This window comes from Myxine glutinosa, chromosome 5 (genome assembly GCF_964187855.1).
Source record: "Myxine glutinosa chromosome 5, kmMyxGlut1.1, whole genome shotgun sequence".
Classification (NCBI taxonomy): Eukaryota; Metazoa; Chordata; class Myxini; order Myxiniformes; family Myxinidae; genus Myxine; species Myxine glutinosa.
In genome coordinates, this window is record NC_136265.1 from 140,377,895 (window position 1) to 140,401,188 (window position 23,294).

A 23,294-nucleotide genomic window follows, 5' to 3' on the forward strand; every position below is an offset into this window, starting at 1 on the left:
TGTGGTGTTGGTCGTGATGATCTAGGCTAGGGTAATTTGTCTAGTAGTCTAGCGAGTCTACTTTTGAAAACGTTCAGACTGGGTGGTGAGACCTCTCTTCTCTTGCGCTTACAAAGTTATATTTGTTTTCATTAAATTCAATCTATAGATTTGTGTTGTCATAAACTCAGTCTTAATTTTTTTCCAAAAGACCGATATAAAAATAATCAGGTCGACCGAGATCTCCGTGTTCACGCATAGAAAAAGTGTGCATGTTCATTCCGCCTTTCACGCGTGAAACGTGACACGTGAAACGTGAAACATGAAAGGCGTTCTATGGCCCAGAGCAAGTCATACTACGTTTGTCCACTTTTCTTTACACGCGTGAACCGTGAAACGTGAACCGTGAAACGTGAACCGTGAACCTCTATGGCCCAGCAGCCTTATGCACAAAAGTATTTGACAAATTGCGTTATGTTCAAAAGTCGTCTCGAAATCGGCGAAGGCAATTATGTTAGTAATGCATCGATATATATATTTCGGTATATTAGGGGGGGGGGGGGGGGAGAGAGAAAGGAAGGTGGACAAATGTACCCGTAAGAAGAGTCCTTTAACTTCAGCATTGCCCAGGTAAAACAGGAAATTGTAATACCCTCTGCCACCACCACCAGGTGGTGCTACATGGTACACATTGACATAGAGAATTTATGCCCCCCCCCCCCTCCGAGCCCCCACAATCACGTATGAGGCCGTGAACACATAGCCTATGTCACCACATAAAGTTGTATTTGTACCCAGAGTTTGGAGTTTGTAACTTAAAAGATGTGACCGCGCATAAGGAATAAAGAAAGACAGACAGACAGCCACAGAGAGACAATGGCATTTATATACATATAAATAAACAAAGAAGATGATGAACCCCTGATCTGAATGCAAAGATTAAAATTTTGAATTTCATGAAAAGTTACTTGCACTGGTCTCACAAATCTCCAGGTTACTTTAACCAGAATATGGAAGTGAACTTTCATTCCAGGTGGAGATTGATGTATTTCCGGGAACACTTACCGCTGTCAATCCACGGCAAGTACCAGGGGCAAGGAACGGTCGCTTTGTTTCCTGCGAAGGTGTCTGGCCAGCAAGCATACAAATCAAAAGTTCTGTTGCAGAAAACACCTGAAAAAGTATTAATACCAGCGTCAATTAAAAAAAAAAGATAATAGAGGTAATGATGATTGTTCTTACTTTGTTGCAAAATTTGGCAGAAGATAAACTGGATGGCTTACCAATGTATTTAGGGTAGGATTTAGAAATTCTACACAATCAACGATTCTATATTTACAGGGTGTGATCTTGAAAGAAAGCAAATGAAAGGATTGACAGAGAGAATAACACAAACAGAGAAGGATGCAACGAGAGAAGGATGCAGGATAGAAGGACACAGGAGAGAAGGACGCAAGGGGAGCAGGACGCAACAAGAGAATAACACAAACAGAGAAGGATGTAAAGAGAGAAGGATGCAAGAAGAGAAGGACGCAGGAGAGAAGGATGCAGGAGAGAAGGAAGCAACGAGAAAAGGACGCAACGAGAACAGGACGCAACGAGAGAAGGACGCAAGGAGAGAAGGACGCAAGGAGTGAAGGACGCAAGGAGAGAAGGACGCAAGGACAGAATGACGCAAGGAGTGAAGGACGCAAAGTGAGAAGGACGCAAGGAGAGAAGGACGCAAGGAGAGAATGACGCAAGGTGAGAAGGACGCAAGGAGAGAAGGACGCAAGGTGAGAAGGACGCAAGGAGAGAAGGACGCAAGGTGAGAAGGACGCAAGGAGAGAAGGACGCAAAGTGAGAAGGACGCAAGGAGAGAAGGATGCAAGGAGAGAAGGACGCAAGGTGAGAAGGACGCAAGGAGAGAAGGACGCAAGGTGAGAAGGACGCAAGGAGAAAAGGTTGAAAGGGCCCTCACATTTGTGGGAATATATAAAAACGAGCATCCCAACAGAGTAAGGAAATCCTCTCAAACTTCAAATCTCCAACTCTCTGAGTATTTGTCTTTCTACCCGCTTTCCTCCGAAGAGGCTCTCCACACCACAATTTATATAGCATCAAAACCAAAAATGGTGCCATCTCACACACATGGGCATACGATGAATACACGAGACACAACACAGGTCTGTTAGACTAGACAAACAGACGCTGAGCTTTGGGGAAGTGCCGTCACTTCCCTAGGCACTCTGGGTACCAGCGACGTCACAGCACTTGGCGGGGAATTCCCTTCGGAGGAATTTCCTCCTCCTCATAGATGCCAACCTATGGGGATTGTCCGTGCTCTTATCCTTTTATATGCAGGTTATCAAGCAAAACAACAGCACATACCATAAAAAAAAACAAGTCTTTGGTATGAATCAGACTTTTTTAGATTACAAATAAATTACGAATAAATAATATCAACAATATTACAAATAAATCACAAATAAATAATATCAACAATATTACAAATAAATTACAAATAAATAATATCAACAATATTACAAATAAATTACGAATAAATAATATCAACAATATTACAAATAAATTACAAATAAATAATATCAACAATATTACTAATTAATTACAAATAAATAATATCAACCATATTACAAATAAATTACGAATAAATAATATCAACAATATTACAAATAAATTTGTACGAAAGAAATGTTTGTTTTCATGATTGGTGTAAATGATGACAACACAGCAACTCAAGTTCAGTCAGGTCATTATCCTGAGTTAAAACAAAGGATAAGAGCATGGACAATATATATATATATATATATATATATATATATATATATATATATATATATATATATATATATATATATATATATATATATATATATATATATATATATATATACATACAGGGTGAGCCAGAAATATGGTCATTTTTGAAATTAGTGTGAAGGAAATAAAAAATTGTATTTCAAAATAAATTCATTCACGATATTGAAGTACATAACATGCATTTTTTTTCAACTGATTTTGTTTTATTTTTTGCAGGCATAGAACACTTGAGTGACCATGTGGAACAGGTCGGGTGAAGAACGCGCTTTCGCTTTGCGAGGGAATGCTTTCATTTATGGACGGAAATTAAAATCAAAACGTTGCTAACAATTTGTTGATGTCTGATGAAGCACATTTTCAATCTGTGTGGCGATGTCAACAAGCAAAATACTCGTTTTGGGGCAGCCGAAAACCCAAGAGAAATGCACACGAAACTGTTACACAGTCCCAAAGTCACAGTGTGGTGTGCACTTTCGTCGTTCGGCATCATAGGGCCTTACAAATTCAAGAACGATAACTGAAACGCCGTCACTGTTACTGCAGCTCGATATACCGATATGGTTTGTAACTTCCTCTCCAGAGAATTAAACAGATTTGCAGAAGTGAGCCCAATGACGTGGTTTCAGCAAGATGGTGCAACCTCCCACACCGCCAGAGTGTCCATGACTACTGTAAGGGCGCTCTTTCCAAAGCATGTCATTTCCAGAAACGGCGATATTCCATGGCCAGTGAGGTCACCCGATTTGACTGCATGCGATTATTTATTGTGGTCATATCTAAAGGACAAAGTGCACATTAACCATCCACAAACTCTTCATGAACTTATGGAAAACATCAGACGCGAAATCGATGATATTGACGTGGCCATGTTGCAGAACGTCATGAATTAATTGGCTTCCAAGATTGGAGGAATGTGTTAGACGAAATGGTGCGCATCTCCTGGATGTTCTTTTCCACAAATAAATGACATGTTATGTATTTCACTTTCTTGTGAGAATTTGTTTTGAAATACAACTTTTTATTACCTTTACACGAGTGTTAAAAAATAACCAGATTTCTGGCTCACCCTGTATAATATGTATTGACATACCCTGTACATACTCTGTTAAACTAATAAAGGTGTTATCAATCTTTCATTGTGGCATGAAGTTAGTAAAAACAGTGCCTGAAGCTTTCGCTCATCACGTGCAGGATCGGCCTACAATGACCAGCAAGCATTGTGTCTGCATGAGTTTGTGGTATTGGGCCTGTGATGGGGAATTATTTAATTAGTGATTCAGCAATGTGTGTGCTTTCCCTCGGATGGACGTTAAACTGTGTGTTCCATCTGCCTGCATTAATTGGTGGATTTTAAATATCCCACAGTGTCCTTTGTTCCAATATCTTGCCCTGAGTACTGCTGGCAGAGGGATGGCAAGCTTCCCAGCATGACCCCAGGCCTGGAAACTGCATAGGCCAAGCCAAGGCTCTGCATCACATGGTATTATGGTACATATGGGATTGGAATGCAAATTGATATTTAAAAAAAAATTACAGACTTGGCATTCAATATGGAATTTTTTTTTCTTCTTGACTTGGGTTTACTTTCTTAACTCAGTATATCAATCTGGTGAGTTTCTTTTACACTTTGGTGATTTATTTGTTAAAAGAACCATGTCACTGATTGTCTGTCGCAGCAAGAAGTCAACAACAGGATTATATCACAGGTGGCGTGGCAAAATGTACGGACAGGTGCATTTGATGATTGGCTTCACAGTCGGGTATACAAGTGTTGTTGCGTTCTGTATTAGTGGAAAACAACTGCTGCACGTCTCCAAAAGTTATTGCCGCTTCCTCTGGAGATGGTCCGTCAACTCGACAATGCTGTTTGTCATGGAGTGTTGGCTTTACGAAATTACGGCATGAAACAGCGTGCTATTGCTCGGCAGTATGGCATCACTCAAGGTCAGGTGTCAAAGACCCTGAAACGAAATGCTCAGAGGGGTGTCCCTACTCCAATACCGAGGCCAGGACGTCCCCGCAGAACTACAAGGAGGGATGATCGCCAGCTGCACCGGTTAGTCCGCAATGGCCGTACCAAGTCAGCTAATCGGCTTAGGGCTGAGTGGCAGCAACTGACAAATGTGCCTGTATCCAGAAGGCTAGTCAACCAATGACTGGTTCAAGCAGGCTATCGTGCCAGGCGTCCCCTGAGAAAGCCACGCCTAACCAGACAACACCGCCAGCGCCGATTGCAGTGGGCCAGAGAGCACCGTCAATGGCAGCCAGGACACTGGAATCACGTGATCTTCAGTGACGAGTCTAGATTTCTGGTCTATCGTCAAGATGGCCGCGTCCGAGTGCGCAGACAAGTTCATGAAGCCTACAACAAAGATTGTATAGTGCCAAGAGTCCAAGCTAGAGGTGGTGGGATGACCGTTTGGGCTGCTTTTCATGCAGGGGGCAAAACTGACCTGGTTGTTCTGAATGGAAACCTGAACCAGTTCAAGTACAGGGCCATTCTGGAAGAAACATTGCTTCCATTTGCTCGTGCAGCCTTTCGAGGAAACTTTGTCTTCCAAGATGACAATGCACGGCCTCATCGTGCTCGCATGATCCAACACTTTCTTGCTGACCGTGGTGTAGAGCATATAGAGTGGCCTGCCATGTCCCCGGATATGAATCCGATAGAGAACTTGTGGGCAGAATTAACGCGTCAAATCGACCACTTGGACCAGCAGCCGACCTCTGTGCGTGAATTGCAGCAGGCTATTGTCACTGCATGGCAAGCGATTCCTGTCCAAACCTTGGCAAATCTCGTGAACAGCATGCCTCAACGTGTACGTGCTCTCCTGAATGCTCGTGGGGGTTACACGAAGTACTGAACAGTGATTTTACTGTCCGTAATCCTAGTCGTAATTTAACTTTTGTTTTTGTTAAAAAAAAATTTGGCTAATGTGCAAAATAAAGATATACTTCTGGAAAACGTACAGAAGTTTAACACAGTACTGTCCATGAATTGAGTTCGATATCAGTTTACATCACTTTCAAGGATCAATTTATTTGTTTCGAAATGTCAAATGTGGTTTTTGTTTCTTTTAAAGGTCACATTAACAAAATCTAGAATAATTTCAACATAATTCCAATGAACTTTTGGTTCTAAGACATCTTGAAAAGTAAGTTCACCCCCACAAAAAAAATAATCCATATTAAATGCCAAGTCTGTATTTGTATAATATAACTATTCTTAGCACGTGCATTATTACACTTTACATAAGAGAACAATGGGCTTACAATTGTAATACAGAAGCTGAGGGGCTTAATTTAAAAAAAGTTGGAATGTTTCTATCTCCCAGTGACCTTTGTGACCCTGTAAATACCAGTTTAACTTGCATTTCATGAAGTTTATATTGGCAATTCATCAAGATGGCCAAGTTTAGCCTCGAGGTGACAGCTCGGCAACCATTACATCACCATTTTACCATTACATCACCACATTCACATTTCTCATCTACTTTATGCACAACATCCCAAACTGGAAGGCGAAGCTTTGGGGACACCATGGTGGTTTCACTGTCTAGATAATCTCATGTATAATGTAGCAATGAGAATCCATAATGAGAATGCAGCAAGCATAAAGAACACCCATTGGAGGTGATTGATCATGTTCATTGCTCACCAGTCTCTGGATATGGATGAGTGCTGAGGTTTCTATGACATTCCTCGGCATAAAGCTTCCAATTTTGATATGTCTCCTTCATAAGTGATGCGTTCACCTGTAGTACAAGACGCCAATGTGAAATAAAGGTGAATGAATGTATTTGTGTACACCCTCGGTAGCCATGAACAGTGGAGTTATCATGAACCTGAATGGATACATTTGTCATGGAAAACATTTACCTTAGACAGAGTGTATCCGAGTAATTATAGTGTGTGTGTGTGTGTGTGTGTGTGTGTGTGTGTGTGTGTGTGTGTGAGTGTGTATGTGTGTGTGTGTGTTTACTTGCAGCAAGTGTTAATGTGACTCATGGTAAAACTAGAACGCCACTCAGCAGAACGCATACTCCCGCCGTGGGTCAAGTTGGAATAGTACGATTTCACAAAAGTTTGAGGGAGTAGTTCAGTGACAACACAAGACAAGACAACACAAGACAGACACTGCACAGATATATATTTAGAATATATAGAAGATAATGTAAAAAAAAAACAAGGCAATTTCACTTACATTTTCGGATTCAGCGTTCAATTCTATATAAGTGAGTGTATTTTGAGGCATGTGTGACTTCAAATAAATTGTAAGCCAGGAAAACGTTCGTTTCATTCCTTAGGGATACAACATGTAAAACTGGCCCAAACGTCAAAACAAAACTCGCTCATTTTAAGTCGTACAAGCTAATGCGACCACTCATTCTTCTGGGAAGAATCCCATGCACATGCTTGTCACACTTATAACTCACCTAAGTCTTTATGAGTTCATCAAATACTGACACCGCGATTGACATTCGCTGAGGTATTAATGTTGATATCTCTTCTGAGGTTAAAAAAAACTAAAACAGTTTTAAAGCATTATACGTATCAAACGATACATTTTATGAAACGGGGAAACCGAATACACACTTTGGTGATTTTAAAATGACAGAATATGTCTTTATTAGAAGAAAAAAAAAGAACCTTGAAGACGACGCTGCTAACAAAATACACCGCTCTAACGCATAACCACGAGTTTAAACTACATTTTCAACAAATATGAAAACAATTTTCATATCACAATGTTAAATATAGAATATATAGAAGATAATGTTTTAAAAAATGAGCCCTATCTTCCAATGGTAAACAATCCTTCAAAAAATTCCTGGATCCGGAATAATATCCTGAGCTTCACCAAAAACTAATCAATTCTTCCTTATCCCAAGGGCAATCATCCCACCAACTTTCATCCAAATCCGTTCAGAACTTTTCCAGATATCTTGTTCACAAACACACAAACACACACACACACACACACACACACACACGGACACGATCGAATGCATTACTCACTGACGGGAGTAAAAAACACCACAACAGTTAAGAAGTATGTTTGGATATAACTACCTATGGGACAGCCAAACAGTTCATCTCCTGAGGCAACTCCACTTTGTTGCAGGTAAGTTGGCAACTGATAAAGTTATGATATGCCCATGCATCTTCGCTTCATCGGATTAGTATGACCATGCATCTTGTCTTCATCGGATTAGTATGACCATGCATCCTGTCTTTGTAGGATTGGTATTACCATGCATCCTGTCTTTGAAGGATTGGTTTGACCCTACATCTGTCTTTGTAGGATTGGTATGACCATGCATCCTGTCTTTGTAGGATTGGTATGACCATGCATCCTGTCTTTGTAGGATTGGTATGACCATGCATCCTGTCTTTGTAGGATTGGTATGACCATGCATCCTGTCTTTGTAGGATTGGTATGACCATGTATCCTGTCTTTGTAGGATTGGTATGACCATGCATCCTGTCTTTGTGGGATTGGTATGACCATGCATCCTGTCTTTGTAGGCTGTAGGATTTGTATGACCATACATCCTGTCTTTGTAGGCTTTAGGATTGGTATGACCATGCTTCCTGACTTTGTAGGCTGTAGGGTTGGTATGACCATGCATCCTGTCTTTGTAGGATTGGTATGACCATGCATCCTGTCTTTGTAGGATTGGTATGACCATGCATCCTGTCTTTGTAGGATTGGTATGACCATGCATCCTGTCTTTGTAGGATTGGTATGACCATGTATCCTGTCTTTGTAGGATTGGTATGACCATGCATCCTGTCTTTGTGGGATTGGTATGACCATGCATCCTGTCTTTGTAGGCTGTAGGATTTGTATGACCATACATCCTGTCTTTGTAGGCTTTAGGATTGGTATGACCATGCTTCCTGACTTTGTAGGCTGTAGGGTTGGTATGACCATGCATCCTGTCTTTGTAGGCTGTCGGATTTGTATGACCATATATCCTGTCTTTGTAGACTGGAGGATTTGTATGACCATACATCCTGTCTTTGTCAGCTGTAGGATTTGTATGACCATACATCCTGTCTTTGTAGGCTGTAGGATTTGTATGACCATACATCCTGTCTTTGTAGGCTTTAGGATTGGTATGACCATGCTTCCTGACTTTGTAGGCTGTAGGGTTGGTATGACCATGCATCCTGTCTTTGTAGGCTGTCGGATTTGTATGACCATATATCCTGTCTTTGTAGACTGGAGGATTTGTATGACCATACATCCTGTCTTTGTCAGCTGTAGGATTTGTATGACCATACATCCTGTCTTTGTAGGCTGTAGGATTTGTATGACCATGCATCCTGTCCGTAGGTTGTAGGATTGGTATGACTATGCTTCCTGACTTTGTAGGCTGTAGGATTGGAATGACCATGTATCCTGGCCCTATGGGTTATAAGAGGTATGCATTGGTATGACCATGCATTCTGTCTTTATGGGCTAGAGGATGTATGCATTCGTATGACCATGTATCCTGAACCTATGAGCTATAGGATGTATGCATTCGTATGACCATGTATCCTGAACCTATGAGCGAAAGGATGTATGCATTTGTATGACCCTGTATCCTGACCCTATGAGCTATAGGATGTATGCGTTCGTATGACCATGTATCCTGACCCTATGAGCTATAGGATGTATGCATTCGTATGACCATGTATCCTGAACCTATGAGCTATAAGACGTATGCATTGGTATGACCAATTGACCATGCATTCTCACCCTGCATCTCTCTAAAGATCAGCACCCTTCCTTAAACATTTACCAAGCATCTTTAAGCTGGAATCTTCCCCCATGTAGGAGAAGCCTTTCTTTTGGTATTCAAAATACTCTTGTACAACAACCACAGTTCCATTGATATCCTCAAAGACATATCCATGGATGTTTTCCTTCATGTTTGGAAGCAAAAAATAAAAGTCGAAGGAGGCCAAATCTAGAAAACCTGCGCGTTTAGGAAACCAATTTCTACTGCTTTTGGAATTGCAACATGATGATGGTTTGGGATGGACCATTGTCTTTGGAAAAACGACATCTTGATCCTCGAAGTTTCCTGCATAATTTTAGCAAAAACTGACATGTCAGACTTGCTGTATTTCCTAGTTGTAAATACTAGCGTGACTCGGCGAGCTCCGCGTGCCTCACCACACGTCGTTTCAGAGGGATAGGATATTTGACCATTTTGGTGTCTTTTGGGTCTTCAGGGTCTTTTGGATCCTCTGTGACTTTAAGGATATTTTGGGTCTTTGGGTGTTTTGGGTTTTCGGTGTCTTTGGGGTCTTTTGGGTCTTCATGGTGTTTTGGGTCTTCAGGGTCTTTTGGATCCTTTGGACCTTTAAGGGTATTTTGGGTATTTGGGGTGTTTTGGGTCTTCAGGGTCTTTGGGGTCTTCGGGGCCTTTGGGGTCTTCAGGGTGTTTTGGGTCTTCAGTGTCTTTAAGGGTATTTGTGGTCTTCAGGGTGTTTGGGTCATTGGGGTGTTTTGGGTCTTCGGAGTGTTTTGCGTCTTCGGGGCCTTTGGGGTCTTCGGGGCCTTTGGGGTCTTCAGGGTGTTTTGGGTCTTCAGTGTCTTTCAGGGTATTTGTGGTCTTCAGGGTGTTTGGGTCATTGGGGTGTTTTGGGTCTTCGGAGTGTTTTGCGTCTTCGGGGTCTTTTAGGTCTTCAGGGTCCTTTGGATCCTCATGCCCTTTAAGGGTATTTTGGGTCTTCCGGGCCTTTGGGGTCCTCGGGGTCTTTGGGGTCTTCAGTGTATTTTGGGTCTTCAGGGGCTTTTGGAGCTTCGGGGTGTTTTTGGGTCTTCAGGGTATTTTGGGTCTTCAGGGTATTTTGGGTCTTCAGGGTATTTAAGGGTATTTTGGGTCTTCAAGGGTCTTGGTGGTCTTAAGGGTCTTGGGGGACTTATAGGTTCGTCAAAGATCTGAGGGGTCTCAGCAGTCTAAACGTAATTAAGAATTCACGGAATGTGTTTTGGGTATTAATATGTTTTGAAGAAGAAGAAAACGTTTGGTCGCATATAAACAAACATAACCATATACGTTTGCTCTATTATAATAAGATAAATAGTCTATTTTAATAATTCCCTTCGAACACCAAGAGATGGAGGTCGTATCGTATTCCAGCTGATAAACTATAACTTGAAAAAAACCCTGGTGTTGGGCTAGTGGCTAGGGTGCCGGCTTAGGATCCTAGGATCCTGGGTTCGAATCCCGGTCGATTGCTGAATTAACGCCAGGGGGGTTGACTCAGCCTGATCATCCTTCAGAGGTCGGCTAATTGAGTACCAGTTCACTGGTAATTCCCTGTTTGTCGTTAAAGGCGGCAAAAAGGGTTGGCGTCAGGAAGGGCATCCGGCCGTAAAACATTGCTTCAAAAAGGGGACCGAAAAAACAACAACAACCACGGTTCCCGAAAAAGGCCAACCCCCGCTTTGCGGGGAAAAATGGCCTCTAAAGGTGGTTATAAACTATAACTTGAAAGTTGTGTGCCGGATTGGAATAAGGGTGCCTCCAAGCTATACTTTTGGGATGGAAATGGCACATAAACCCACATTTCATCTCGGGTTGCAACTTCAGCTAGAAACCACTCCGGATTCTCCCATTATGCAAGGTGGCCCATTTATATATTCCCGGTTTTGAAGTCTTGTGATTCTGTTGTTAAGAAACAAAATCTAACAAAATATTTACAGGATTTAGCTACATATTTCAAGTTTTGTGGGAAAAATTATATTGAATTCAGAAGTGTACAAAATTAGTTATGAAATTCGATGCGATTTCCATCATATTCAAGCAGTGTGTGCATCCTTTTGCGATACTCCAAGACCATTTTCCTGTCGCATTCCGATCGTAGTTTCTCCAAAAGTTGCTGGAATCTGCTCTTTCAGGCATCTGGTTGAACTGAGTAAACATTACCCTTAAGAAAGCTTCACAACAAGAAATGGCACGGGGTGAGGTCTGGCGAAGGAGGCGCCCAATATGCCCTGGCTCCTTCGTTCGCCAGACCTCACCCCGTGTGATAACTAACATTTTAACTTGTGACTTGTGATAACAATTCACCAACATTTTCACCACACAAACCTGAAATATGTCCCTATATCCTGTAAATATTTTGTTCGATTTTGTTTCTTAGCAACAGAATTAGAAGGCTTTAAAACTGGGAATAGATAAATGGCACACCCTGTATAACCGAGACATCTGCTCTTAGATTTGCTGTCATTCTGGTCCTTCATCAGGACTTTTTCAGGCCCAAATATTTACTCAAGATGTTTCTACAGTTGGGTGTGAAATGTTCAATATGGTGTTTCACAGGCACAGTGATAGTCATTGGAACCACCTTTGGAGGCCATTTTTCGCCGCAGAGCAGAGGTTGGCCTTTTTTGGAGACCGTGGTCCTTTTTTGAAGCAATGTTTTATGGCCGGATGCCCTTCCTGCCACCAACCCTGTTAGTCGCCTCTTACGACACACAGTGAATTACCAGTGAACTGGTACTCAATTTGCCGACCTCGGAAGGATGACAGGCTGAGTCAACTCCCCTGGTGTTAATTCAGCGATCAATCGGCATTCGAACTCAGGATCCCAGGATCCCAAGCCAGCACCCGAACCGCTAAGCCAACACCAGGCTACAGTGATAGTCATTGGCAGAACCGATGTGTGTTCCGTCCCTTGGATGGACATTCAACTGTGCATCCCGTCCGCCAGTATTAGCTGGTGAACGTTAAAGATCCCAGGGTAGCGAGATATCACCGACCCGCTGACTTCCAGATTCCTGCCCTGGCCTCCTGTGTTGGAGTGGCACCCCATCCAAGGTTGTATTGCACCAATAAACCAAGAAAGTGCTTTGGCTTAATCGACGCTTTGCAGAGGGCGTGGTAGTTGAAAAACGAAATTTTCCTCTGCCATCACATGAAAGAAAAATATTATCCCACAAGTGGAAAGCAAACTTGAAGTTCTGGATAGAGGTGCGTGATACAACAGACTCAGGAAGACTGTTCCACAGATGAGAGAAGAGGGGGAGAAATCAATTGAGGTGAACCTTAAGTTTAGACATGAGGAGGGTAACAAGGTAATGGCTTCTGGTGACATGTTTGTGACCCAAGGGGGTCAAGGTGGAAAGGTGAGAAGTAGGGAATAGTAAGACCTTCAATTTGTCAGAAGCAAGTGAAAAGCAGACCCTGAGACAAAGCTTCCTGTCATGAGATGCCGAGGACACCTAGGGCCTTATAAACAATGACGTCAAAGGGGGCCAGATGGGAAGTCCATGGCACTTCAAATGAAGGCCTTGGACAGCATTCAAGGTTCAAGATGGCTGAGGTAGGACTTTATCCTGTAGGGAATTCTGAGGGAGAGGTCTGCTTTGGAGGCCAGCTAGGAGACAGGGTTTGCCAAAGACGGCTTATAACTTATCATGAGGTCCAGGAGCACAAAAGACTCTTTCTCCCAGAGGCTGAACACAGAATTTAAATGGTGGATTATCTAGGCAGTTATCCTGGAGGGGATAGGTTAGCCGAGGACATTCTTTCATTTAAAACGTATTCCCGTATTCCAGATAGATTACCACTTCTAGGAAACTGTTTCTCACTCCGACCTGACGGAGGGATGAGGAACAGTCCAGTATAGGGTGGAGTCCTCTGCAAAATGATGCAATGGAATCTTCATTGATGAAGATGACTCCTTGATGTGCACCGATAACAGTAGGTTGGTTCCTTGAGCGATGCCACCAGCCTCCACAGGTAGTTAGTTGCAAGAGGTTTTAAGTGAGAACATGACTTGCAGATGGCAAACCCTAGCCCAACCTTCCCTCCCCTCCCCCCCCCCCCCCCAAAAGCCCTCACCTGCTCCCCACCTTAACAGCACAATATGGAGACAGATAATCCATGTCAGTGCAATTGCTGGATCCTTAAGGCCTTTCAAGTCAAGTAAAATGTCAAGTCCATTTACGTCCAGTAAAATAAAGAAGGGAGTACAATAAGAAATGCATGTAGGTGTATGTTAACCTTTAACACTGGCTCAAATATTCCACACCAATGCCATAATATCACTGACAATCAATTGGGAAAAGGCCTCAGAGGGGTAAAAGAATGTGAGGAAAAGACTGGTGATAACAATGCCTGAACTTTTCCCAATTCAAAACGACAACCACATCAAACCACATCAAACAACCACATCACACAACCACATCAAACAACCACATCAAACAACCACATCAAACAACCACATCACGCAACCACATCAAACAACCACATCAAACAACCACATCAAACAACCACATCAAATACTGCAATAAGGTTCATTCTGACGAAGACGTACCTGCCTGAAAAGGTAAAGAAGGAAGAGGATCATAGTAGGGGCACTGATGTTCAAGATACAGGTACAGGTGGCAGCCGTCGACCTCGTCATGGATTTGTTGGGAACGCGCCACCAGATTCCGTGCTGGTAAATGGGAAACGATAAGTGCCCGAACGTGTTACACTCCCTCCTTCCCTGCCAAACGCCATAAGTGTTGGTGCTGGTGATTTGAAGGGGACCTGAGGATGTCGCGACGGAAGACTGCAGGCTTTCATCCAAAGTGGTGATGATATGTTGATTGTATTTGAGCTCATTTGGGGATAATTGTAACTTTAGTGAACATCAAATGTTTATGAAATGATTATTTCCATTTTGTGGGTTTTACTTGAGAGGAACATCTTTTAAAATAACTATATCAATGATATTAAGACTGTAAAAGCACGGAGTAATGGCTTGTACATCTGTCTCTATCACCCCTCTTCCCCTCTCTGTATCCTCCTCTCTACCTATCCCCCCTCTCTCCCTATCCCCCCTCTCTCCCTAGCCCCCCTCTCTCTCTCCCCCTCTCTCTCTCTCGCCTCTCTTTCTATCCCCCCTCTCTCTCCCCCCCCCCCATTCTCTATCCTCCTTCTCTCTCTCTCCCCCCCTCTCTCTCCCTATCCCCCACCTCTCTCTCTCTCCTCTCTCTCTCTCTCGCCCCCCCCATTCTCTATCCTCCTTCTCTCTCTCTCCCCCCTCTCTCTCCCTATCCCCACCTCTCTCTCTCTCTCCTCTCTCTCTCTCTCTCTCTCTCGCCCCCCACCCCCCATTCTCTATCCTCCTTCTCTCGCTCACTCTCTCTCTCTCTCCCTATCCCCACCTCTCTCTCTCCTCTCTCTCTCTCTCTCTCGCCCTCTCCCTCCACTCGCCCTCTCCCTTTTCTCTCCCCTCTCTCTATCCCGCTCTCTCTCTCTCTCTCTCTCTCTCTCTCTCTCTCTATCCCCCATCTGTCTGTCTCTGTCTCTCTCTCTCTGTCTGTCTATCTCTCTCTCTGTCTATCTCTCTCTCTCGACCCATCCTCACTCTCTATCCTTCTATCTCTCTCTCTCTCTCTCTCCCTCTCTATCCCCCCTCTCCCTTTCTAGATCTCCTCTCTCCTCCTCTTTCTTTCTATCCCTCTATATATCCTCTCTCTCTATCTCCCCCTCCCTATTTCCCCTCTCCCTTTATATTCCTCTCTCTTTCTATTCCTCTCTCTTTCTATTCCCCCCTCTCTCTCTTTCTATCCCTCTCTCTTTCTATCTATCTCTATCTCTCTCTCTCTCTGTCTATTCCTCTCTCTTTCTCCTCCTCCCTCTTTCTATTCCTCTCTCTTTCTCGCCCCTCTCCTTCTATTCCTCTCTCTTTCTATTCCTCTCTCTTTCTCCTCCTCTCTCTTTCTATCCTCTCTCTCTCTCTTCCATCTCTCTCCTTCTATTCCTCTCTCTTTCTCCCCCTCTTTCTTTCTCCCCGTCTCTCTTTCTATCCCTCTCTCTTTCTATCCTTCTTCTCTATCTCCCTTCTCTCTCTCCCCTGTCTCTATCTCTCCCTCTTTCTTTACCTCCCCCCTCTATCTCCCCACCACCTCTACCTCCTCCCCCCCCCCCCCTCTATCTCTTTCTCTCCCCTATATCTCCCTCTCTCTCTGGCTATAACATACAACGTGAGATTAAATGCGCATTATAACACCAGCATGAAAACTGCTTCTGACATTCACGATGCACAATTGTAATTTGGACTGCAATGCGATAGGAACTGGACATGTTACACTGTAAAAATGTAAACTATGTATATGGAAATTATATGGTGCCCCTTTTACAAAACAATACACAAGTATTTCGGGAAGCGAGAAGAGGAAACTTTTAGAAGATGAAGTTTGTATTATAATTATAATGTTGCATAATTTGCCAAAAGAAAAATCACTCAACATCAAACAATCAAAATGATATATCCAAACTTCCCCAATTTTATTAGAAAGTAGAGATGAACTACTATTGCAGGACACAATCGATGATGCTGATGATGTTCGAAGCAGTGCCTTTTTGGGCAAAATGCGATGACGTAACAATCGATCTTAAAGTTCATTGAAAGTTTTCAAACGTTCACTTTCGGTCTCACCTGATGTGCCTGCCTCGAGGGACGCTCCAGTTCACCTGAGCAGCTCGTCCATGATGTAGATGATATCATCGAAGAAGCCTTGAGCATGATTTTAAATCATTCTTCAACCAGGAGCCATTTGATGGAGTTGTATTTAGGAAGTCAATATATATATATATATACAAAGGCAGACACATTCAGGTCCTAGCCCATTTAATGTAGATCCCCTTCAACCATCAAGGCTTTGCTTTCGAGGCGATCAGAGCGAGTACAACTGATGAGCATTCTGATCCGGAAGAGCATCACGAGAGGTTGTGGTCGATCGTGGCTCGAACTGGACGCTGAAGCCGATCGAGGCCCTTTCCTGCCGGTGCGCATCCGATTGTGGGGCCTCTCGGAGTGCTTGGGGGCAAACAGATCTTGCCGGGAAATTGCATTCGGGAAAGCTGTGATTTATATTTGTGCATAAAAATAGAGCGCCGCACGTAAACAGTGCACGGGAATCTGTGCTCGATGGGCTGAGCCTTTGCAGAAGTTTCCTGGAACATCTGGAAGACTGCTCTGTACCTTGTTAGGGGATCGTTTAGGGCTCAAGGGCAAATCGTATTAGAGCTTGGCCACGAACGATGTAGATGTAAGTGGGTGTAACGTCCAACGTGAGAAACCTTAAGTCTACCTATCCCGTTTGAAATCACCTTTGTAGTATATTAGTAGAGCTCGTGGAAGAGCTAGGACACTGGATGGATCAGGAGGCAACACAACAAAAAACACAGCAGAGAGAGATAGAGATAGAGAGAGAGAGAGAGAGAGAGAGAGAGAGAGAGAGAGAGAGAGAGAGAGAGAGAGAGAGAGAGAGAGAGAGAGAGAGATAGATGTAAAGAGAGAGAGATAAAGAGAGAGAGATAGAGATAGAGATAGAGAGAGAGAGAGAGAGAGAGAGAGAGAGAGAGAGATAGATGTAAAGAGAGAGAGATAAAGAGAGAGAGAGATAGATATAAAGAGAGAGAGAGATAAAGAGAGAGGGAGAGATAAAGAGAGAGAGAGAAAGAGAGAGAGAGAGATAGAGAGAGAGAGAGAGATAAAGAGAGAGAGAGATAAGAGAGAGAGAGATAAAGAGAGAGAGAGAGAGATAAAGAGAGAGAGAGATAAAGAGAGAGAGAGACAAACAAACACTAACAGCAAGGTTGAAGGGCAGAATAGACTTGGACAAATAAGGGATGTGGGGATGAATGATGGAAAGGGAAGGACGGATGGGGTGGTGGACAAAATGGATGGATACAGAAGCAAACTCTCAGGAAGGAAAATCTGGGATTTTGGAAGGAAGTGGGCTGAGATAGGTTCACCATTGGAGGGCCTCCTCCTGTAGAATATTTTAATGATTATTATGACGTCATAGGTCACGTGGTACAGGCACCATCTTGGAAAAACTTCGCACCTCTATACTTCTGAAACCACTACATGGAAAAAATTGAGACCTGGCTCATTGTCAAGTACTCCCCATGGGGAATAAGATATGTTAATAATGATGTCATCGGTGCCTTCTTATGACGTCATAATTCGACAAGTACAACACTTATCCGATCATTATTTTAAAAAATTCAGCAACTGTTGGTCTGATGGACACGAAATTTTCACCATCGGAGCGACTCTTCCTTTAGAATATTTTAATGATAATCATAACGTCATAGGTCATGCGGTACAGGCGCCATCTTGGAAAAACCGAAACATGCTGCACCTCTACATCTCCAAAACCACTGTATGGAAAAAATTGAAACATGGCTCATTGTAAAGAACTCCATATGGGGAATAGGTGTTGTTAACGATGACGTCATTGGTGCCATAATTATGACGTCATAATTCGACAGGGACAATGCTTAGTCTGATCAGTTTGAAATGTATTGAGCGTGATCTATGCAACAATTATTTAGAGAATATAAATTTAGGATCTCATCGCTCATGTGGTCTGGCAGCCACTTCAAAAACAGAAGAGTTGGCTCGCAATAAGTTGACTGCGCAGGTATGTCATGACATTCCAAAGGGATATTTTGTCTTACTCACATGTTAGGTACTGTTACATATTTATGTGAATGTATGTGAATTACCATCCAGGTCTTTGCTTATCCATGTGTAGTAGATTAAGGGTTGTTGTGGTTGGAGGGTCAGGAGCCCTTCTGAAAAGAGGCCGGAAACGGAAGAGGAAAAGACACGAGGAAGAAAAGCGACGAGGATTCTTCTTCCTCGCCCCACTCCGACGAAAGGTGGGATTGATATTGAGCCGTGTGGAAAAGCGGCGTTCCCGAGCCCGTCTGGCGAGAGGAGTTACCGGGACGGATACCTGCCCGGTGGACGTCAAACTGTCGTGTGGCCGTGCACCGACCCAGCGTCTGGCACCGTTCGCGACCCCGTCTAAAAAGACGCGTACGGGTCGCACGTTGGGGCCTAACACGCGTTGCAAGCGGCGTGGGGCTTTTGGCTTGCTTTACCGTACCCGCTTCGCGTGGCCACGAGGGGCTGCAGCCGTGGTGCCTGGTACGATACCTGCCCGGTGGAAACACGTCCACCCGGGGTTCGTTCAACCGCCCGAGTGCGGCGACGCCGACCATCATCTTGGTCAGGAGGCGCCCAGAGACATTGTGCGGGACAGAGACCAAAAGGGGGTCGTGAGTACCAACGGGGACACACATATATAAGATGGCCATCTTAATCATATAGGGAATTGATTGTGGAGTGGGAATTGTTGATGGTTGTTTGTTGTTGATTGCTCGGGGAATATATCCTTGATTGTATCATTGAAATTGTATGATATCCTTACCCTTGAAATATATCATTGAACATCAGTTTTCTCTTGGGTGGAATTCATAGGGATTGCGTTGCGAAAGCGCATATATAATACTACTTTCTGGCGAAGTTCCTCTCACGGTCCGGGGGTCACCGAGACCAGGTAGTCACCGAGGGGACCACGTAACAGTACTATGAATATTCTGTGAATACCATCTAGTTTAATCAAGATATATGGATGCAACACAATTAGCGTGATGGAATACAAATGTCTAAAGCTTCAACTTTCCTTCATTTCCTTTTAGAAAGCGAATAGCAGTCTTATCGTCAGCACAACATCCACGAGGTACCCCTCACTAAACCGGTGCACACCCGATACAGCAAGCCTGTGATCTACCGGCACTATAGTTGCGCGTACCTATGGTCATCGACATATTATGTATGCCAAATTGTCAGAAATTTCGATTCAACGTTATCTTTTGCAAACCCAATAAGTAGATGGCACCGAATGTAGCCCAGGTGACGATGGCTTCAGTTTTCTTTTGTTTTTTTTAGCTCCATACAAGCAAAATGTGAAATAACATTTGGAGTGGTTTGGAAGTTTCGAGTCGTTCATCCAGTGAGTTTCGGAAACAATATTTGAGCAGCACAGACCAGTTGCTTGGAGGCAACGCCGGTGGTCAAGTCTGTTTCTTCTCCAACTCCACGGGAAGTCACAACACAACTTCAGCATTTGTGTTGACAGCCCCAAAATGGATGCTATTAAAATTAAGAGTGATTTTCCTGGAATTCCTCGGGGTTCCTGCGAATAACTGGCGAAATATTTTCACCGTCAGAATGTGTTGCATCAAACACTTCCTCCTCCAGCTCTCTCTCTGTGCTCTCTCCCCCAAATATTCCTACAGGTCACACAAGATCTGCCAGCAACCCTCTTCTGGTGAAACTGCCAAAATCAAGTCTCTCTGCTCACTTTGACTCTTTCATCCTCTTTACTGCCGCCTCTGGAACAAACTCCCTCACTCTCTTCAATCCCACTTCTCCCTCCAGGACTTTAAAACAGCTGTTCACCACCATCTCTTATCTTCCCCCATCCAAAACCTTGATCTTTTCTACCCCCGTTAATTCACCCCAGATCCACTTTTTTGAAATGCCGACTTCTTTCCTGGAAGTCCTATCAGTGTCCATGTGTCTTATACCTCTGCCAACCCCCCCCCCCCTTCCCCCATGCCTTCTCCCCCAAGCCCTCTCCCTCCCACAGATCTCCCGATGTCCCTGTTCTCTACTGTTGTACTTGTGTGCTTCCCTCTCTCTCCCCATCTTGTCTACCGAGCCCTTCATCTTATGCTTTATGTGTCAGTTTGTTTTTTTGTGATTAATGCTAGCTCTTACACGAGCCTCGAACTTGTTTACAAAAAAAACAAAACTCTGGCAATAGATACAATTATGGAATGTCAACGCAATTTTTTTCACGCTTTTGGTGCAACCAGAGTGCTGACAATGTATGTGAGACAGATAGCGAGAGAGAGAGTGAGAGAGATCGCTTGTGCCAGGCAATCCGCACTTCGTTGCATGCATTTTGTCATAACTGGTATTAATGGCTAACTCGGTGGTGCAATGGTTTGAGGTCCACTCAGAGTCTGCTGAGTGTGACCGTATCCTGTCCTACATTTCACCTTCTCCCATCATGCAGTCTACTGAGGAAAGGAAGAGGCACCTAACCGCTTCCCAATCCCTGTACTGCCAAACGTAGGACCACACTAAACTGTCATCTTGCAAGAAGCGACAGTTAAGCATCCAGAGTTCAGAGCAACGGGACCCGTCTACCTCTACGCCCAAAGACAAACGACAGTGATCAGAGAAAGCCGCCTCGTGGAGTACCAGGTCTGAGGTGCCAAAAATAAAGAATTAATTCTCCCCTGCCAAGTACCAGCTGTACAGGTGGAGGTATACCTTTGCTCACCCAAGCCCCTCAACCTGAAATCCCGAATAAACCTTTTAGGGCCCGCACAAGTAATCCTGGACCAGTTTGGCCACATCTATATTAAACTCACCCCCAGCAATGACAGGGACAGAGGGAAAAGGAGTAGCTCCAACTGGTGCAGGAATCCCTTCTTTCCGATGCACTCTGAGCAGTGTCCATCTTGACCAGATTCAGGGAGGTTAATGACGCAACCACCCTGAGTGAGGCCAATCCTCATGGGATAATTTCTTATAAACCCAGGACCTTGACATTCGGGATCTCAAAGGGGAACTCAAACACAATTTTTTTTCCTGAAAACCAATGAAAATCATCGCAGTCTAAATTGAAGGGAGTTTTTTGGAAAAAAAATTCCCAATCACAAAGTGTCAAAAAAGCCCTAGAGTGTCGATTTTTGATTTTGCCAGTGACGTCACACTATGAACTCACCCTGATCTAAATGGCAGCTTTACATAGAGAACAGTGCATTTCGAGCTCGGATTCCGATACTGATTCCACCGTCATAAGCAAATCTGAAGGTAGTTGAAACTTATCTGTTGGATTTTGAAGAAGCTATTGCAGACAAAATTAGTGATGGAAACGCTTTCGGGGGAATTGTGGAGCCGTATCATTTTGAGCCTTGTGCGTGTAATTCAGACAATTGTTTTTTGTGAAGATGGCAGTGTTAGTAGTGAAAAAGAAAATGCCAGCTGATTCAGTGGAGGGGTGAGGGAGTGGTGGTGAGGTCAGATGCCCTTCCTGCCGTGAGGTCAGATGCCCTTCCTGCCGTGAGGTCGGATGCCCGGATGCCCTGATGCCCTTTCTGCCGCCAACCCTGTTAGTCGCCTCTTGCAACACACGGGGAATTACCAGTGAACTGGAACTCAATTTTCCGACCTTGGAAGGACGAACAGGCTGAGTCAACCCCCCTGGCGTTAATTCAGCGATCGACCAGGACTCAAACCCAGGATCCGAGGATCCCAAGCCAGCCCCTAACTGCTAAGCCCACACCAGGCTCGAGATCGATCACCGTCAGGCCAACACAGATGTTTGAGTCACCGCTCAAATCGCCCGTGTACATGTGCCGATAGCTCGGTAAAATTTCGAGCGATGGTTGTTTCGTCCACTTAATCGTTAGGGTGGTGGATAGGCTCTCTCAATCATGGTGGATATTCACAAGATCTATAGCCATCTCTGTTTCTTTATAACTAGGGCATGCCCGTACTATATATATATCTAAAATTATATCCCCCCCCCCCCTCTATTTACATGAAATGGTTTGGTCCAAAGCGAACGGCTTGCGGAGTTTGGTAAAGAAATCGCCATAGCGTGCACGTAATTAGTTTTAAAACATAGTTTAACGGCAACATAGTTTGCCAACGTGAAATAAATGAATACGCTCTCAAATGTGCCGTCCGAGGCAGAGTCTGTTCGCCACGTTCGGCACACGTGATAGCTCGCTGCTCTCTGATTGGTTGAATCGTTTTTTGGACATAGCTCGGTAACTACTTCTCCGATTAATATGTCGCAAATTAGTTTTAATTAGTTTTACAACATAGTTTAACGGCAACATAGTTTGCCAATGTGAAATAAATGAATACGCTCTCAAATGTGCCGTCCGAGGCAGAGTCTGTTCGCCACGTTCGGCACACGTGATAGCTCGCTGCTCTCTGATTGGTTGAATCGTTTTTTGGACATAGCTCGGTAACTACTTCTCCGATTAATATGTCGCAAATTAGTTTTAATTAGTTTTACAACATAGTTTAACGGCAACATAGTTTGCCAACGTGAAATAAATGAATACGCTCTCAAATGTGCCGTCCGAGGCAGAGTCTGTTCGCCACGTTCGGCACACGTGATAGCTCGCTGCTCTCTGATTGGTTGAATCGTTTTTTGGACATAGCTCGGTAACTACTTGTCCGATTAATATGAAACCTTGAAAAGGCACATCTTCGGGTCCCCAGCAATATACCTGGCAAGTTTAAAGTATATCGGACCCGTGGTTGTCGAGAAACAGCGGTCACAGACATACAAACATACAAACATACAAACATACAAACATACACACAGAGATTACTGGAATTATAGATAGATAGTGCTCTGTAAAATGTTCCGAGCACAAAAGCGAATATTTTGTTGGCCCGATCCACAATCGGGTATTTCGGACAAACCTCGTTCAATTCCTGGCAACCCACGGATCTTTGGGCAATTGCTGTAGCATGACAACATCTTGGTTTGTATGAATACAACCACCAATGACGCATCGACCTGGCATATTTGAAGGAATTCGAGAATTATTCGCCGGTTGAATTAAATCGTACCGCAATGTAACCCGTAG

At 43.7% G+C, this 23,294-nt stretch overlaps 1 protein-coding gene across 3 annotated transcripts in view; it reads right to left on the reverse strand.

The window, feature by feature from the left end:
• Positions 1–23,294, reverse strand: part of LOC137426979 (glucagon-like peptide 1 receptor) — a 146,185-nt gene that overhangs the window by 120,135 nt on the left and 2,756 nt on the right. The window contains exons 1-4 of one of the 3 annotated variants that reach the window (XM_068116053.2): positions 16,243–16,607; positions 14,128–14,250; positions 6,458–6,554; positions 1,045–1,152 (exon numbers count right to left, since the gene is read on the reverse strand). In XM_068116053.2, coding sequence (XP_067972154.2) covers positions 1,045–1,152; positions 6,458–6,554; positions 14,128–14,250; positions 16,243–16,329 — 415 coding nt within the window. In that variant the 5' untranslated portion in view covers positions 16,330–16,607. Of the gene's footprint in view, positions 1–1,044; positions 1,153–6,457; positions 6,555–14,127; positions 14,251–16,242; positions 16,608–23,294 lie in introns of those variants that run through there. The other 2 variants (XM_068116054.2, XM_078778801.1) reach the window with 2 other exon arrangements.